General features: G+C 38.2%; 1 protein-coding gene across 1 annotated transcript in view; it reads left to right on the top strand.

Moving 5' to 3' along the window:
* The first annotated feature begins 2,620 nt into the window (after positions 1-2,620).
* LOC129250758 (uncharacterized) overlaps positions 2,621-19,659 on the top strand; it is a 33,521-nt gene continuing 16,482 nt past the window's right edge. The window contains exons 1-3 of the mRNA XM_054890356.1: positions 2,621-3,207; positions 16,662-16,740; positions 17,742-17,822. Coding sequence (XP_054746331.1) covers positions 2,621-3,207; positions 16,662-16,740; positions 17,742-17,822 — 747 coding nt within the window. The remainder of the gene's footprint in view (positions 3,208-16,661; positions 16,741-17,741; positions 17,823-19,659) is intronic.

Raw genomic sequence — 19,659 nt, 5'->3', positions numbered from 1 at the left:
ACGAACCAGCTTGATGATAAATTTGGCCCTGAATCTGCAAGATGTATGCAATTTTAGGTATATGTTGCATAATAATTTTTAAAACTATAGAATACTTTTATGATTCAGATTGATTGGGACAATCTTGTTTAAGTATTTACCTTAAACGTCGGCATAAAATTATCTCTAATAATGTTAGTAGCACCAAAAGAAGTCCTTTGAAATGCCGAATTGTGTTGTTGAATATGACTCAAAAAGTGCGTCGAATTTTCAGAAGTCCCAAAAATTAATGAAGACAATGGTTCGGGTGGAGTTTCTAATGGTGGCAGTCTCACTTTGCCATTAGCACAACACATGCCGGCCGTTTCACCTGGAAATTTAGCCGCATCACAATGTGGACATATTGCGTCCATTATTCCAATATATCCGCACATACTGTAATTAATCTGACTGTTGTAATTAAAAGCAGCACGCATAATTTCAGGTACAACAGATCTATTTCGTGCATTACGTTCACGCTGCGATGCATTAGCTTGTGCTCGTTCATCTGGAGTCTGTGATCGCCTTTGTAATGCCGTAGCATTTACATGACGCGTTCGTCGACCTATATTTCCTCGTGTGGGTCGTGTCATTTTTCTTTCAATTAAAAAAGAATAAATTAAATAAAAAAAAAGCCTACATTAAAAGTGGTACACCATATGTTTTTTCAAATAAGGAAACACATGCATTCGTGTAATTCACTTCAACAGTTCAAAACTTACCGTTGTTTACTCGGAAATTCGCTTTGCGCTATATTTCTTCTTTTCACAAATTCACACAAACTTCAATAATTATTAAAAAAAAACACTATAATAACTAATAATTTTGCACCGCGGTAATTTCGTGTAATTCACTTCAACAGTTCAAAACTTACCGTTGTTTGCTCGGAAATTCACTTTGCGCTATATTTCTTCTTTTCACAAATTCACACAAACTTCAATAATTATTAAAAAAAAAAAACACTATAATAACCAATAATTTTGCACCGCGGTAATTTCGGACACTACTGAACGTATGGGGCCAAAGAAAACGCTCCAGCGATGTTTACACTCCAATGTCATATATTCTCCTAATTTGAATTTTCTTAATGCTAAGAGTCAAAGCTCTATATACCTATCTATACAAAATATTCATGTATTTCTCTATGCAAAATAAATGGACCGTAATATAGTTCGATGTCTTTTCAAAGCCTACTTTGTTTGTCGATCTGCCTGCTACATACATACATACATGTTGATATAAATATAATGCAAGTAAGTTTGTAGGGGGGAATAATAAGTATGCTAGTTAAGACGAAAGTTCATAAATTTTGAGAGCGAAAGAGCGTAGCTAAGTAGGTAACAAATCGTTTAGTAAATGATTAAACTATTATTGATGTATGTATGTTAATATGAAAACGTATAATCCGCTGGCTAAGTGGGATGTATCTGACCAAACAAATGGGTTTTTAAAAATAATTTCACCATACATTGAGCGCTTTTCAGCTTTTCAAGTAGGTACGAGTTAAATAAAAAAAATATGTAACATATGTGTGGTGAAATTTTTGAAACGTTTACCATGAAGGAAATAAGTAATGAGGTGTTTGTTTTGATTTGTTTTTAACATGCTGATTAACATTTTTGTCTACGTGCACATATCTCTTCACACAAAATGTAAGCACGAACAAAATGCGCCATTCTCAAATAAAAATACTTTGTGCTTATTCTTACATCGAAATGAGTGGAAGTAGGAAGGTAAGTACAATAAAAAAAGTTGTTTGATACATTCCAACGGCCGATTCTCTGTTTTGCAATTGGGAACTCGCCTTCAGGTAAAAAGAATATATTGTTATGTGATTGAATATACCATTTTAACTGGTTGTAGTGCATAAGAATGCAATCTCTTAACCTGAAGGCGAGTTCCCAATTGGTCTATATCTGGAGTCCTTAGTTACCCAGCGAAAAGAAAAGTCCTCTTTTCATTAGCATTTATCAACAACTTACAATGGATACTTATGTGGTTCAAACACATCCTAGGGTTATCCAGGTCCCCGTTTTGGTCTATATCTTGAGACCCTAGTTACAGAGTGGCATTAAAAATACTCTATACTATAGCAATCATCAACAGATTGCATTTGCTACCCATATTGTACAAACACATCCTTAAACTATCGGGGTCCACATTTTGGCCGATATCTCGAGACCCTAGTCACGGAGCGGCATCAAAAATACTTTATACTATAGAATCATTAGCAGCTTCCATTTGCTACCCATATTGTACAAACACATCCTAGGGTTACCCGGGTTCACGTTTTGGACTATTTCTCGAGACCCTGGTATCCGATTCTTAAAATTTCAAAACACGAACCATCTACTGAATAGTTCAAACAAAGCCTAAAAATTTGGTTTGGATAGGTGAACCCGTTCTTGAGTTATAAAGTCTCAACGAAAAATTGCATTCATTTTTATATAGGTATATAGATATAGATATAGATATAGATTTGTATTGCGTATTGAAAACGGTTAGAATATGTTAGTATCTTTAGGATACTTATTAAAAATCATTCCATTTTTTGGGAAAGCTGCAGCTGTTTTTATTTTAATACCTAAATAATAGTATATAAATGTGTATCTTCGTTCCTGGCCAATGTAAAGCAAATTTCTTTTTACAGCAGCATCACAAAAAAATTGCCAAAATAACGCCAAAGAAACCAAGTACTGGAGGATCTAAATACCCCGCGCCAATATCCATTCCCAACATAATTGACACCGATTGCGGCCTAACAAACATACATCTTCATCACTTGGGCGCCCTGGTGTCAGCAGGATTCGAGGTGTCGGCCATAGTTGGAGAAAATATATTGAATACAGACCGCATTCACACTAGCACTAGTGCCCGAACGAAGGGCAACAAAGATAATTTTGAAGGTATTGTTGCAGGGTTGGATATGAGTGGCGATGGTAGTTTTAGTGCCGTTTCTGAAACGTGGAACACCGACGGTAATTCAACAAAGAAGAGATTCTATCAAACAGCGCAATCATTCAGCGAGGAGCAAAAACAGCAACAACAATTGGAGCAACCCAACCAAGTAAAGGAATTTTTAAGCAGGTCTCTTGTTGAACACGCACATAGTAGAAACAGTACAATGCAATATTCTGCGGGTGAAAATCCCAATCGAGAACACAACGTAGCTTACGAATGTAATAATGAGTAAGTTCATATTGATAATTTGTATTATTTCCAGACATTTCCAGGCGGTGAGACGTTGTTTATACAGGGTGTCCGGTGGGAGAATTAGTTTTAAGTTTTTTCCTAACCGTTGTGCGTATGAGCGGGAAAGGGACCACGTTACATCGTTATCCGTGTCTCCGGGTGAACTACGTGCGTTCGCAATCGAAGCGTATTTCAAGGCCACTGATGGCGCCGTGACTGCTAATCCTTGATTTTGTTTACGTTACAATAGTCGATGTTTACGTGGTGCCCCAAGTGAGGATTTTATTCGTTCATGGGTGCGAAGGTTCCGCGTCACAACTTCGGTGGCAAACAGTCCATGGTCGAGGCCCAGGCGGACATCCAGAACAAATGAATGCATTGAACTCGCCGCTGCAAGCTTGCACGATAATCGGCGTCAGTTCGACTGCCCTGCGACTTCCCAAAACTATTGTGAAAGAAATATTGAGGACTTGATTTTAGACTTCATCCCTTCAAAATTACCTTAACGATTACAATTTGCGTAAACATTTCTGCTGCTATTGGTCTTCTAAAGGACATAACCCACTATTAAAATATCAACAGCTACTTCACAGCCCCAAATTGATTGTTTCAGTGTGCATTGTTAAGCAGTGGAATGTTGTTGTTGAGATGCTAATCTTAATTGGCACCTAGCGCCGTTTTATTACCAATGTTTCCATGGGATGTCTTTTTTTTCTTAGATCCATTTCGTGAGATCCAGATATAATAGCAAATTTTTATCTCTATGTCTGCGATTTCATTAATTTGCTGTAGGAAAGGTCTAAGGAAAGAGCGAAGTCTTGTTCCGGTTAAGCCCGGACATTCGCATAAATCGTTGAAAATACTTTGTTTCACCCCCTCCGCCTGGCAGCTTCTGCAGATGGGATTGAAGGTGGGAAGGTTAAGTCTGGCTGCATGAACCCCTACCTTCCAGTGACCTGTAAGAGTTGCAGTAATACGTGAAATGTTTCACCGAGAGCATCCTAACAGGTAAATCGTCCTCTGGATGTTGTTCGACGGCCATGTTTTTCTTGTTGTACTACAATTTAGTTAATTGCTTCCATCTTCTTTCGGCTAATGCATAGTAGTGTGACGCAAGGGATGGTTTTATTGTGTTGAATGGGGTAGAAACTGCCACCGTCCCTGTTATGTCTAGTGTCATACCTTTTCTTGCCAGCTCGTCTTCTTTCTCATTGTCTTCCATATTCCAAGGTCCGGGAACCCATATCAGAGTAATTTGAATGACCAGTCAGCTCTAGTTCCTCTCTATATTGTGAAACTAGTTTGGATGAAATGGAGTTCGAGTCTAAGGCCTTGATAGCTGCTTGACTGTCTGAAAAGATAACTCTTCTTGCATCAATTTCTTTGTTATTTTTCATTGAATTGCAAGCTTCCTTGATTACTAATAGTTCTGCCTGGAGCATGCTGGCATAGTCAGGGAGGCGAATTGATGTGGATAAGTTGAGCGATCGCGAATAGAGACCAGCTTCCATACCAAATTTTATCTTAGAACCTTCAGTGTAGATTTCGACACCGAATCTGCCCATCACTTTCCCTTTTCCCTATTTTGCTCACGGTGGAGTTTCACCGCGCTGCATGTGGCGATTGGTTTTATGTATAAGTGTAATGGGAACAGATGTGTTAGCACTTAAGCGCTTCAGTTAGACTGGTGCTGAGCGATCCTGTGGTCAAGATACATACTGATCTTTGTATCTTGTTTAGCTTGGTTTGGTTGTATTTCTTTTCCATCGCGGGCCACCACACTAGTGCCGCATATGTTACTATGGGTCTTATAACGTCTGTGTAAGACTAATTGGATAACTTTGATTGATACCCCATTTTTTAACTCAACATTTTCTTACACGTGTAAAGTATTAGCTTTCTTCACATTACCCTTCTCCAGCTTTTTGGAATATGCCCTGGCATAGGACTTTTTTGAAAAAGGCCTCTAGCCATGGAATCGTCGTTCCTCAAGTATTCCACAGCATGGCAGGGGATATCCCGTCCGGGCCTTTTGCTTTGTATTGTTCAAAGTTTTTCAGTTCCCACTGAATTCTATTTGTAGATGTGGTATCTATAATGTGGTTGATTGTATTGGCGGTCAATTTGAACGATTGGGTGTTTTCGCTGTTAACATTGTTCGCAATATCGTTTGTGTTATCTGGGATGTGTGTGTTCATGGGATAATCTAATTTATCGATGTAAGATTTTGTCCATTCCCGTTGCCTTTCCTCAAGAAAGAAGGACAGAAGTGTTCCTTGGATAAAAGCTTTCCTAATATGGCCGCATCTTTGTTTGATTCAATGGAGCTACAAAAATCTTCCCAAGCATCTGTCTGAGTTTCTCTGATTGATTTCTTGTATTTGTAGAGTTTAAAATACTTGTGTTTGGAACAGATGTTGAAGATGTCCCTTGTTATTTTAGTAAGTTGACTTAAATCTTCATTCCAACAGGTGGAATAAGTGGTTGTACCATACGTGACAGGACTTGGAGCTTCGAATCCTTTCTTCAGCGAAACTTCGTAAGCTTTAACTTTCTCATCTAAGTATTTACTTGTCGTTATAGTTTTATTGATGTGCTGAAGTTTAGACTGGGCTACTCAGCTGAATATGTGCCAGCTTATTCTTCTTGGGTTTCTATAAGGGGTCGGTTTCTCGAGCTTAAGATTGATATCGAAGAGAATTCAACTATGGTCTGAAAAGAATTTCTTGTCGGATACCCTCCAGTTTCTGACTACTTAGGAGTTGTTGTTTGTACATAAGGTAATATCTAAGACCTCTTCCCAGCCTGGGAAGTTTTTCGGGCTCGGAAAAGGGGAGATTGGAGTAGTCCCCACGTTACATATATTTAGAGCTTAATATAAAATCTAACAGTGACTTGCCTGTATCGTGTGCATCCGAACTCCCCCAAAGCTCATGTGTTGCAGCTCATCAATAACCTGTATGTGTTGCTGAGTGATGATAGCAACCGAACCAATTCGTCTGGCGGCGCCGGTCTGATATGTGGCACGTACACTGACGCAAGATATAATGCCGATTTCTGCAACTCCACCTTTACAACTGTCAAGTCAGGAGTACTAATATTGGAACATAGAAAGGCTTTTATGGGTTATTTGTTAATAACTATGCAATGTCTACTTTCAGTATTCATAGAGGTCGGTCCCCATCTGGTATCGCCAGGGAATAAAAGGTCTATGCTTAATGCCAAGTAGACTAACCTACCCTAACCTTAATAACTATTCATGATCCAGGCTGCTGTTTATTTTATTATAAAATAGGTTAATGTTGTTGTTGTTTTTGTACTTTTTAATATAAGTACTTCTGACCCAGGGTTCCTGTATGAATACTATAAGCATCATTATTGTCATTATCTGCAGCTTGGTCGAACTTTTCTAGCTTCTTCAGCCCTATGTTGTTTGCGATCTCTTCAAGGTCGTCTTCGTTATTGTCATTGTTGTTATTTTTGAATATTTTGAGTTTGACCTTTCTCAGACCAAACCGCATTCTGTTGTAAGATTTTTGTAGCATTGGCAAGTGAAATTTCTTCACTGTTTTGTGAAGATATTGTATAGTACCATTTACCAGCCATATTTTTTCTCGCAGAAGCGCTACCAATGCCTTTGGACCGGCATGGTTATTACGAAAATGTAGGAACCGTATGTATGCCTTCACAAAGTGCGAGTCTTTGCGTAATAGCAAAGGGAACTTAGCATCATAGGGGATTGTTGCGTTTAATAAACTGCCACCTACTCGATTTCAGTTTAAACGATAATGATGATTCCGAGTGTTCATGTAGAAATGGAGTTAATTTTTGCAAACTTGAGGGAAGTACGTTATTTTTCGATAATTTATTAATTTCATCGCTAAATTCAAAATGTTGAATTATTTCGACAATTTCAAGCAAACTCAATTGTAATTCCTTTGCCGTGGGTATTATTTCAGAGTTTGCTTTCCGCTCTCGTACTAGAGAGAGAACCTTTTAATTATTTCGAGAATTGGATTTGTTGTGGCATTGATTGCGGTTAACGTAATTGCGTTTTTCTTTTTCCCGAGTGCGGGAGAGAGACTGAAGTTGACATTGTTTGGCCATGTAGCAGGGTCTTCTAGGAGGAAATGTGGACCACTAAACCATATTGAATTATCCAAGTCGTCCCCCAATACAACCCCGAGACACGTGATCCGCTGGATTTTGTTTTGTGGGCACATGACGCCACGACACATTCTGGGTCCACTCTTGGATCTCGGACACTCTATTTGCGACAAAAGTTTGCAACGACGATAGATGCGTTTTAATCCAATGCAGAACTATTTCGGAGTCTGTCTAGAATATTGTTTGTTCTATTGATCAACTCAACATTGGTGAAATTCTTGTCCATAATTTGGCAAGAAGATGGGCTGCCGAGAGTTCTAAACGCGAAAGAGATTTAGTCTTCAGCGAAGCTACTCTAGACTTTGAAATAAGCAGCGTGCATTTCGTACCACTAGCGGATTGGCTACGTATATATACGCAGCAGCCATACGCTCTTATTGAAGCGTCGAAAAAGCCATGAATTTGGCAGCTGGCACTCGACTCTGTATTTGCATACCGAGGAATACTAATTGATGGAAGCTGCAACAAACTGGCTTTAAAGTTTTGCCAGCTAGTGTCAATCCGCAATGGAATCGACTCATCCCAGTCTAACTTTTGAATCAAAAGCTCTTGTAATAAGATTTTAGCTTTGGTAACTAGCGGGGCTAATAAACCAAGAGGGTCAAAGAGGCGACCAGAAACTGATAAAATATTACGTTTAGCTGCTCGCAGCTCGCTAAAATTATCTTCCAGAATGAAGCGAAAAATGTCATCTTTCGGCTGCCAGTGGATTCCCAGCGTTTTGGTGGAGTCAGTATCGGTGAGCTGCAATAAGTTTTGGAGACTCTCACTGACCGATGAGCTTGCATGATTGGAAAACCACTTTGCTATTTTTAGGCCTGCCGATTCCAAAATTTTATTTACTTCCTGTTGTATCTGGGTGATGCCTTCTATACTGTCGGATCATGTTAATAGATCGTCGACGTAAAAGTCATTCCGAATGACTTTGGACCCGAGTGGATATTTGGCTTTATTTTTGTCGCTTAGGATTTGCAGACACCGTGTCCCGAGAAATGGTGCAGGCGCTGTGCCATATGTTACGGTGGATCCTGTATCTACGCTATGGGCTGGAAGCTCCTGTCGTCTTCGTGTAGCAATATTTGGCGATACATCTTCGTGATGTCGACAGTCATGGCATATTTGTGTAATCGGAAGTGAAGGAGGGTCGAAAAAAGCTCCTCTTGAACGATCGGTCCGACCGTCAAGGTTTCATTCAACGCAACTTGTGTTGATGTGCGACTCGAAGCATCAAAAGCTACGCGCAACTTGGTAGTTGTGCTCTGCGGTCTTAACACACACTGGTGCGGAATGAAATAGTGGGGCTCACTCGGGAGTCGATTATTTGTTGGACTCATGCGCCCCAATTCGAGATACTCTTGCATGAAGTCCAGGTATATTTTCATCGTCCTTCTCTCCAGCGCCTGAAACCACCGAGCTGCGGTTTCATACGAATGACCGAGTAATTTACGGTCGGTTTTGAAAGGAAGTCTGACTTGAAGCCTTCCACATGGTAAAACCTGTGTGGTTTTTGAAAAAATTCCTCATATTTAGCCTGTTCTGGAGTCAGTCGTGTGGAATTTACTTGTGCAGGTATTTCTTCCAATTCCCAGAATTTCCGGATTGTAGCATCAATGCGAGCAACGCTTTCTTCAACTTGACATAATGTGCTACTTAGTTGGGCATCAAGCCTAGCACTGTTTTTTGCAGCGTTGGCTGCCTTGGGCTGGTTCTAATCTGACCCACCGATAACAGATCAAAGAATATTTCAGCTCCTAAAAGTACGTCTATTTTCTGACATTTGTAGAAACTTGGATCTGCTAGTTCAATATTTTTGGGATTTTCTTTTCTTTTTTCTTTTCGGATTCGAAATTTCTGCTTAAGCTCTTCGGTCATAAAGTTGACTTAAGAACCGGAGTCAAGTAGAGCTCGCGCTTGCACGTAAACACCGGAGCTCGCCTTTACATTAACTCAGGCAGTAGCTAACATGACTCGGTTAGACAGACTGCTAATATGCATGGCTTGTGACGTCGAAGGTAGCGGCTCGGTCCCAAAGGAGATCGGATATTGATGCAACATGATTGATGCGAACGGTTGCATACAAAACAGCGATCTGCTTTGCACTTTGAGACCGTATGTCCCTTGTGCAAGCAATTTATGCACAGGGAAATAGATTTGGCAAATTCAAATCTTTTAAGTGCAGTAAACGCTTGGAATTTTGGACAAGCTGTCAAATAATGGTCCTTGGAACCACAGTGAAGGCAAGTGGGCAGTTTGGAATTTGTCGCGATAAATGTTGTCTTTGAGTGTCCCAGTTGTTGATTTTTTTCTTTTCTGCCGCGTGTCTTCATTGTTTGGCCTTTGTTGGGATGAGGAAGCTTCTTCAGCTGATAAATTCTGGTATCTCTTATTTAGCATAGCTTCACACTCAGTCCAAAGCGGCAGCTTATCATAGTCAAGTTCCTCCTCTCACTTTGACCGAGTAGTGGGATCAAACTTCGCCATGACTATGTGAGTCAACATCGCATTTGAAATGAGCTTATCGTCACCCAGCGATGGACGGGAGTCATATACTACAGACACTGTATCAGTAATTGATCGCAGAGACGACGCAGAAGGCCTTTGGATTTTTGACAATTCAAAAAGTTTCGACACTGTGTTAAAAAATATCAGGCATTTATTGTCATAAACCTTTCTCAAACTTGCCAACACCTTTGGATAATTTTCTTCCGACATTTGGAAGGACTTCACTGTGCCTAAAACTTCACCGGATCGACATGAAACTAAATGATTAAATTTTTCAATATCCGGGATTGTGGGATCATTGCTCACGAAACTCTCAAACAGACTCATTAAGTTTTTAAACTCGGATTATTCTCCTTTGAACGTAAGTAACGACATTTTTTGTAGTCGCGAGCTGTGAAGTGCAATAAAAGATGTTTCGGCAATTGACGATTTATTTCTCGCCAGAATGAGCTTTATAATGGACTGTGTTTCTACAATTAAGTCCCCTAACTCTCCACGGGCAATGTCTTCTTCGACCACTTCCTCAATTTTCGACTGACATTTCATGAGTTTTTCGCTATGGGAGTTCAATATGTCGAGTCGGCACTCCAATTCGATTGGATCTAACGACATGGTCTTTTCAAGGAGACCCGTTTTTATGCGCATTATGCTGGTTTTTGCAACAGTTCTCTCGCGCTTTAAAAACTTTAAGTCCATCATCTCCTTACTTGGAGAGATACTTGAAATAGCCGACTTTGGTTTACTCATGTTTTGAGATTAAAGTTCGCTGCTTTAACCTGTGGCTTTTGTAAAATGAAAACGGTTCTCGAAGTTTTTCAGCACGAAAACGAAAACAAAAGCGATAAATACTGAAATATATAATAGCTGAAACTTGACCAGGACCAACGAAAACGAGAACGAAAATAAGCAGCAAACAATTGAGCCTTTGCTCAAATAAAATTTGTATTGTCGAAAAAAATTTTTTTTTTTTAAATATTGCGGCTGATTAAGAAACCGCAATTTCGTTTGATTTTTTGAAAAAATCCCGAAAATAAACCGAAAAATAGTGCTCGCAAATTATTTGGCGACAAACAAGTTCCTCTACCTTGGGTCCCACTATATCCTTCACTTCATTGGCAGTATATGTATATGTATATAGATATGTGTATAGATTTATATATATATAAGTATATAAGTTTATTTGCATATAAGAAGTGGATGCACGAGATGCCAATAATTGAAGCCCTTGTACTGTGAGACGATTATTAGCAACTGTAATAATCTCGGTCAATCACAAAGCCAATTTCTAGCTTCAATTTTTCGCAATCAATACCTGTTTATCGTGGACTGGTTTGTTTCCAGCTTCAACTTCCCTTTGACAGGCCACGCAGTTGCAGGTCATTCCTCCCTCGATGTCCTATGTAACGGTGGATATTGGTGGTGAACAGTTGGTGAACCGGTGAATATGACGTATAGCTCCACAGTTTCACTCCCCTTCGTAGCGATGTTCTATAAGTTTTTTTTTGTTTTTTAACTTTTTTGAATATAAATATTTTATTTTACTTATATTTAATGTGCATAATTATTTTATTGCACTTTCAAACAATTTTTACTTTTTTTTTGTTTTGTTTTTTGGGGGCTCACTGTCACTGCACTTTCCAAGTCACTGCACTAGTTTTTATATATGCATATATCAATGTGTATATTACTTTAGTTGTCTGTTTGTCTGTTTTGTTATTTGTTTTTTTTTGTTTGCGAGACGACTTTTGTTTTTTCTTGTAAACGGACCGCGCAGGCAATATTCTTTTAGTTATTTGGTTGGTTATTTAATTTAGTTATTACTTATTAAATATTTTGCGTGCACGAATTGCCAACTTGTGGTCTTTTGACACTATCACTTTGTTTTTTATCACTTTCGCACTACTGTCCCTGCTCGGGCGCCATGAAAATTCTTCATTGTTTTGTGAAGATATTGTATATTAATTTTTAAAAACACTTTACTTAGGGAAGCGCGAAATTAAATGCCTTTGGATTCGAATTCAAAGAAGAACACCGCACACGTCCGATTACAATTCAAAAGTGACTTTATTTTCCATGTTCTGTCCTTATATTAGGCCTAAAACTAAGATAAAAGAAATAGCGGAAATGGAAGAACAGTATGTGGAGAGTTAGAGAGAGTATGCAGTTAAGTGAATAGAAATAGGAAGAATGGAAAGTATAGCTGTAGAAATAGAGTCAATGCTCGGAAGTAAATAGAAACAGGTAAAGAAATAGCGACAGCGAGAAACAGTAATAGTATACTATATACTTATAAATAAAAAATATAAAATAACTTAATATTAAGCTTGAATACATTTTCATTATTTAAATTCAATATTATATTAATTTATTCTATTCTATTATTATTACATTATTCTATTAGAATAGTTTGCCAAAATCTGGCTTAACAGCAAGCACTCTTCCTTTACCTGCAACACAAATGACATTGCCGTCCTTCTGCGGCTTTTCAGCTTTCACGTTTGCCCAATCGTTCATCGGCACTTACTTGAGGTATTTTAAAGTCCATCAATGGCAACCAAATGCGAGCACGAGGAGGGTAAGGTATGTCTTTAGCTGCAATGAGCTTTAGCTTTAAGCCTTCCAGTGCTTCGCTGATCTCAGCTACGCAATTCTCTAGGTCAACCCTTGACCAGCCGTCATCGCACTTGACTACCCTAAAACCTCTAAGTATTCCTGCAGAATCGAAGGAAGGGAGACCACTGCTCAACTACATGCTTGTCTAGCATGATCTTGGACAGTTTGGCCTCCACTTGCCGCCACTTCTGTAGGACTACTCTGCCGTTGTTCGTGTTTTCGTCAATAAGAGGATAATCTCCTCTAACCACCTCACTGAATGGCCGTTGTTTTGCCGATGCTTCGACGCTGTCGGACACCTTAGGTCTTTCGATGCCTGCTCAATCACGTCATGTGATCTGTCACGTTTCGTTGCGTCGGTTTTTTTAAGCTATCTTTTTTGGGGTGTTTAGTTATAAAGTCTTCATATTCTTTCCCCACCTGTTGATATTTGATCTAGTCAGCAGCGTCGCGCTCATCGGCTGCTCGAGCGAGTTCATTTTTAGCTATTTTGCCTAGAATGAACCGCGTCTACGTTTAGCGAGACTTCATAATGAGACCCTCTTACTTGGATTTTTTCGCGATTTCTGAGTGCCGTCTGCTGACCTTTGTGTACTTTTTGGTTGGGTTAGTTGTTGTTTGCTTATTAAGTCAGTGCTAAAGCTGGAACTTCCTTTACTCTTTACTGACTCAGCCGTATTTTGGCTGGAGGCCAGCAGGTTGTTCGCTTCTGAGGACGGTATTGTGTCGCAGCGCAACACGAATTTGAGTTAATCTCTTTTTTTTCGGTTTTTGTGAATATATTCTGGTTCTTACGATTAAAAAGGGGAAATAATGGGGTCCTCCGCGGCAGCGCCCCATACCGCGGTACGGCCACAGTTACTCTCGAAGGCGGCTAAGCATTCGAGGGGAAAGCTCCCTTAGCGATGCACATGTTTTAATTCCCTGCACCATTCATCCCTCGGGAATTCGTTGCGTTTTGGTTTTCGGAATATCTCCAAGAACCTATCCAACGTGGTTGAGCTTGAGATGGAATAGCTCCTTCGTTCATTAACCCTACTTAAGCCCTTTCACCGCGGCAAGATATACAACCGTCGAATAATTGAACCATACTTTTTTAATCTTTGAGGTCAAGCAATTTCTGTGGATGGGGTCTCTTATCGCCGCATGCTGAATGATTTTCTGCCAATAAAGAGAGAACATCTTATTTCAATACACACATATACATAGTTTCAGCAAAATGGCGACACGCCGCACACGTCCAGAGAGACCATGGCAATTCTACGTAAATTCCTTTCTAACATCAGTTTGTGACATATCACGGCCACCCATTCTACCCGATCTTACCGCTATGGACTTTTTCTGTAGGCGTACCTCAAAAGTAAGGTATATGAAACAAACCCATCTCATCGATAAAAGAAAATATCGTTCTCGTGGTAAATGGCATCACTTATCCAGCGAGGGACACAGAGTATATATATGTACATATATATAATACAGTTAGTAACATAAATAAGTATACAGGAGCCTGATGTATAGAATTGTTTGTCGCTAACGCTTTCCTTAATATGTAATCAAAATATTTTACACATGCTAATTGTGTACTGGGATAATCTTTCATATGCGCCTTAATTTAGCTGTACATTTTAAGTACCAGCCAAATTTATGTCACAAAAGTTAGTATACAGCAAACGATTGTTCAGTTAGCATAACATTTATTTTTACGCATTGATTTTAACGCATATGATGGAAATAATATATGTACATTTTGTATTAATTTTTACGACATTTTTAGAAATGGCACCTAGAGGAAAAGAGCTTTCTGATGATTTAAAAAAACTGATTTTAAAATATCACTAGGAACATAAATCATTGCGAGAAATCGGTCGTTTGATAGATAGGAGTTTTGCTACAGTTCAAAAGATTGTGAATAAATATAAAACTGCGGGAAGCACCACTAATAGAGAGCGTTGTGGGCGTCCGCCGCTCTTATGTCCCTGAGAAAAAAGCTTAGTCGTACGCAAAATTAGGACAAACCCCAAAATAAGTGCCCTAAATTGAAATCTGAAGTTGAAAATGAGCCTGGAAAACAAATTAGCAGCCAAACTATTCGCAGGGTTTTGCATAGTGCTAGTTATCATGGGAACAATGTTAGGAAAAAACCCTTCGTAAGTAGTGTCAAACGGAGTAAACGGATTTCATTCGCCAAAGATCATGAAAAATATGACCAAACGTTCTGGAACCAAGTCATATTATCTGATGAGTTTAAGTCAAGTATCTGTGGATCTGATGACCGTGGAAAAGTTTAGAGAAAAGTTAACGCGGGATTGGATCCAAACAATATGACCGGCACTGTGAAGCATGTAGGGGGCTCTGTGACGGTTTGGGGATGTATGGCTGCAAACAGGGTTGGAAAATTGGTATTTATCGAAAATATAATATTATGGACCGATATGGGTATTTAAATATTTTGAAAAATAATTCAAAAGAATTTATCTTCCAGCAGGATAATGACCCCAAGCACACATCCAACATTGTGCGAGAGTAGCTGTTATACAATGTGCGAAAACAGCTGAAAACACCGCCACAGTCCCCGGACACCAACCCAATCGAACATTTATTGGAACATTTAACGCGGCGAATACGTAAACATCCGATTAGAAATAAGGAACAACTGAAAAACGTCCTTCAAGAGGAATGGAATAAAATACCACCAGCTGCAACTGGAAACTTGGTGAAACTAATGCCATCACGACTTAAAGCGATTGTAAAGTCTAATAGTTAACCTACCAAATACTAGAATTTGATTTTAATTATGTTTTTGATTGCACAAATTAATAATATGATGAACTGTATACTTACTTTTGGGACATGAATTTTTATAAAGTTTAATATAAGAGAACGTTGGTTCGAATCTCGGTGTTGGCGTGTACAGATATTTTTATGAGGAGCTTTTTCATGGCAGAAATACACTCGTAGGTTTGCCATTGCCTGTCGAGGGGCGACCGCTATTAGAAAAATGTTTTTCTTAATTTTGGTGTTTCACCGAGATTCGAACCAACGTTCTCTCTGTGAATTCCGAATCGTAATCACGCACCAACCTATTCGGCTACGGCGACCGCCGTATATATATATACAATTGGCGCGTACACCCTTTTTTGGGTGTTTGGCCGAGCTCCTCCTCGTATTTGTGGTGGGCGTCTCGATGTTGTTCCACAAATGGGATTATTTGTTATAGTCATGGAAATAAACTTTTGTCATTAGTAATTCTTATTTAATTAGCTTTCAATTTCGGTACAATACGGTACCCAATTAGCAAGGGAGCGACATATGCGGGCTATAAAAAAGGCTATGTCCTACAAAATCGAAAAATCTTGGTGTTCGTATTGTTGTTTAAGTCATTTGCTCTAAATCGATTACATAAAAAAATATTTATCATTCAACTTTGGCAATCTGCGTCTATTGCAACCTACAAGTATATATCTCTCAATATCCTTCCATTCTAAAACAACAAAAAATATTATTTTATATCTCCATTCATATGTATTTATTATACCTAATGATATAAATTAACACGTGACAGCTGCAATTAAATTGACTTCAGTGAAGGTTCCAGCAATGCAGCAATCCCAGCAGTAAACGCAACAATATCAGTAACATATAAATAGGTACAAAGTTTAAGCAGCTAGCGCCATCTGATAGCACCGACATACAGCACAGGGAATCAGTATGCAACGACTGTGGATCAAGGTCAGGGAAGTTAGGTTTCAGGAATGTCACAACAACTAGTTTCATTAACTTAAAACCGTAGCAAGGGGTTTTATTTGATGAGGAACATTATTCGTGCACGGCTTTAGGACAAAAATTACACAGTAATATCGCCATGAATAATCCAATTAGCTAGCTGACGTTGGGATACCATTTTTATCATTGTAAGCGATATTGGGAAGGCTTATCTTACAGTAATATACGCAAACATAATTTTCACCTTTTTATTCTTTCGTGAGGGCAAGTATTCAAAAAACCTTAGCTTAGCGCTGGCTTACCAGTCCCTCGCAGCGGACTTTGAGTAAAACTGTCTAGTTTCTATAATATAAAAAAAATTTTACCAAATATGAGGAAACTCTTTTTCTTACTTTGGTATATCTGAAAATTTCATGACCTCACTAATAACTAATTTAATATTTTAGATCGGCGGAAACACACTCTATTGATATTATGAAACCAATCAACATTTGCTTCGATGCACAGACTACTAACACAAATGACGTAAGTACAGACATACATACATATCTATTTACAACTAAAGTCGACTTATTGATGGATTGTGACAAAATATTTAAACTATTAATCCTATACACTTCTAGCTTAGGAATCCGTTTTAATAAGACTTAAATACAAAAAAATATTGACCTAAATACAAAACTTTAAAATTTTTATGAGATCAAACTATTCCTTTTGCCAAAAATCCATAGATATGGTTCATAAATTTGTACATCCAACTATTTTCCAGAATTGATACTACTACAAATATGTCGAATCAGACTTCTGTAAAATACTTGGAATACTTAATTAGGATATTTTCAGGACTTAAAATATAGAACTACTTTTTATATATTTTGTATTTAACTATTTTTTAAGGTAACCAAATAAAAATAAAAAATCTTTGCTTTTCATGGATACCTTTAATAAATGAAGTTTTTATTAAATACGACGCTCGGATATTTGAAACAAATTTAGAGCCATTTTAGGGACGCAACCTCTTCAGCAAAACTTCAAAATTAGTTTTCAGTGAAAACAAAGCATGAATTGATATTTACGAGTGTACAAGGTACAAGGTCTTTCGAGCTGGCGACACAGATATAGCCGGTTCTACTTAACCGATTTCACCCAAAAAACACCTTTTCAAATGAGGCGAGGAGGGCCTTAAGCGATATCTCTAAAAATGCGTATTTTACTCGTATAGACCAAAAAGTTAGAGAGATACTAAGGAACCGGTTTTCGAACAACTTCACAAAACGTGCCATTAAACGACACAACAACTGATATTGGTGTTGAAAGAACTTCGTATGTCATTTTGGTAATTCTGAGGTCATTGCATCTGAGAAATCCTCCAAATTATTGTCATTCTAATATACGAGTATAATAAAGACTTCCTGCTTGGTTAAAATAAGCTCCAAAGAGGATTGTATGATACATTGCATTAAATTATCGAAATTAGTTATTATGTGTTATATGTATAACAATAATACAATTTTTCATGTTAATAGGAGGCGGGCACGACGATGGCAGAACGTGATGTTGGTTCGACGTTTTTATTACCGCATACACACCTGTATAAATCAGATATGGTAAGAGTGACTAATATTGTCAGTTCTAATTTTATAAAACACATATATACATACATACATATATAATAAATATAAAATATATAATATACAGCGTTGCCGGGAAAGTCGTCCTAGTCGTCTCCATATTCAACGCAGAGAATAAAATATGGATTTTCTAGTTAGTATGATCTTTTGAAATTTAAAATAAATAAAAGAGAAGTTTAAAGAAATTTATTTGTATATATGGAACAATTAAGGAGAAGCTTAATAGCATCTTTAATTTATATGTTGTTACATGCGTATGTACTGAGGCAAGCATGTCCTATGTACGTCACGACGCATCGTATTTCATATCTTCATACAATAATTCAAGACTACATATCCAAATGACCGAATTCCTGCCTAACAAATGCAAAACTAATTCTCACCTACATGAGCATATGTACATATATGTACGTATGTACAATTGATGCCCTAGGAGATGTACGTACATAGACATAAATTCTAAGTCTAGAGACTACAAAAACTAAATACAGTCATAGACGCAGTCGCAGCGGTCATGATTATTTTAGTCGTGACGATGGAATACAAGGTTGCCCCTTCTGACTTCACTGTATCGTCAGGCTCCATGAATGAACAAGCAAAAGGAAAGGGAATTACTTGTTTGTGGAGCGGAAGAAATTATACACACAAACACTTTCTTGCCACGGGTCTTCGCATATAAGCCAACAAAAACTGCATTTGGAGGATTTATATTAGTTTGATCTTTCACAATTTAACACACGGTACAACGTTTTCATTGGTTTGTAAAGTTTAAATCTCACAAATCACAATATTTGCAAGCCATTCACTGAATTTTCACAAACATGTAATTTCTCCTCCGCAAAAAATTGACGGTCGTAATGGAATCCTTCAAGCTTTGTCCTCTGTCGATAGAATGTAAACAACCCCTTTCCCTATAATCTTCATCAATCTTTTCTCTAGATGGGGTATGAAATACGTTTGTGCATAGTGTTTTACACCGAGAATCAGCCTGGGAACTATGTACTAAAAAGTCGTTTCCGTCAACAGATTTGCACAATAGAGAGCCTTTCATCTTATACACTTCATGTGAAATTCTACTCAAAATTTTGCCAAACTGCTTTTACGAGTACAAACTGCTTTGCTTATTTTGTTATTGTGATTTTTGTAACTTTGTTGTAAGTTCTACCACTGTCATTACGCTCGCTCCTGGATATCGACTTAGCATATGCGGGCTTCTTCCAACTACTCTCTCGGAGTTCAAGAACTGTGTCATTCCCCATGCAACATCTTTCTGAGCCATTGTTTGTTTAAATGCACTGCAATCTGTATTAGTTTAATGCCCATCAAATACCCATCACTTTTACCTTAAAACGAAACTATTCTGTTTGGACTCTGTCGTCTTCTTACTTCAATAAAGTACAGGATGCACTACCACCGTTTATGTCTTGTCATAAAGTCCCACCGAACAGTCCATTGATGCGTCTGTGTGCAATTCGGTCTGAGCCTGTCTACAAATACATTTTTTTTTTAACTAAATTAATTGCATTTGTCTCTGCTCCGTTTATTTGAAAAAACTGTATCCATTCCAAAATTTCCTCGGCTGCCTTAATTTTCCCACCCTCTATGGTGTGTCCCAAAAAATCTATTCTTTTTTTGAGAAAAGTGCAATTTTTCCAATTGATTTTTATACCATAATTCGCAGTCGATAAGACTGTTTTCAGTTTAGATAAACATTCATTCGATGTAAGGCCAAACACGATTAAGTCGTGACTAAGTCTTGATATACAATTGACGTAGAGTAAGTTCGGGTATTGTGGGATATTTGGGTAATGTG

This window comes from Anastrepha obliqua, chromosome 6, assembly GCF_027943255.1.
Source record: "Anastrepha obliqua isolate idAnaObli1 chromosome 6, idAnaObli1_1.0, whole genome shotgun sequence".
Classification (NCBI taxonomy): Eukaryota; Metazoa; Arthropoda; class Insecta; order Diptera; family Tephritidae; genus Anastrepha; species Anastrepha obliqua.
The sequence above is the reverse complement of the archived record's forward strand: the minus strand, read 5'-3'. Positions and strand labels throughout refer to the sequence as shown.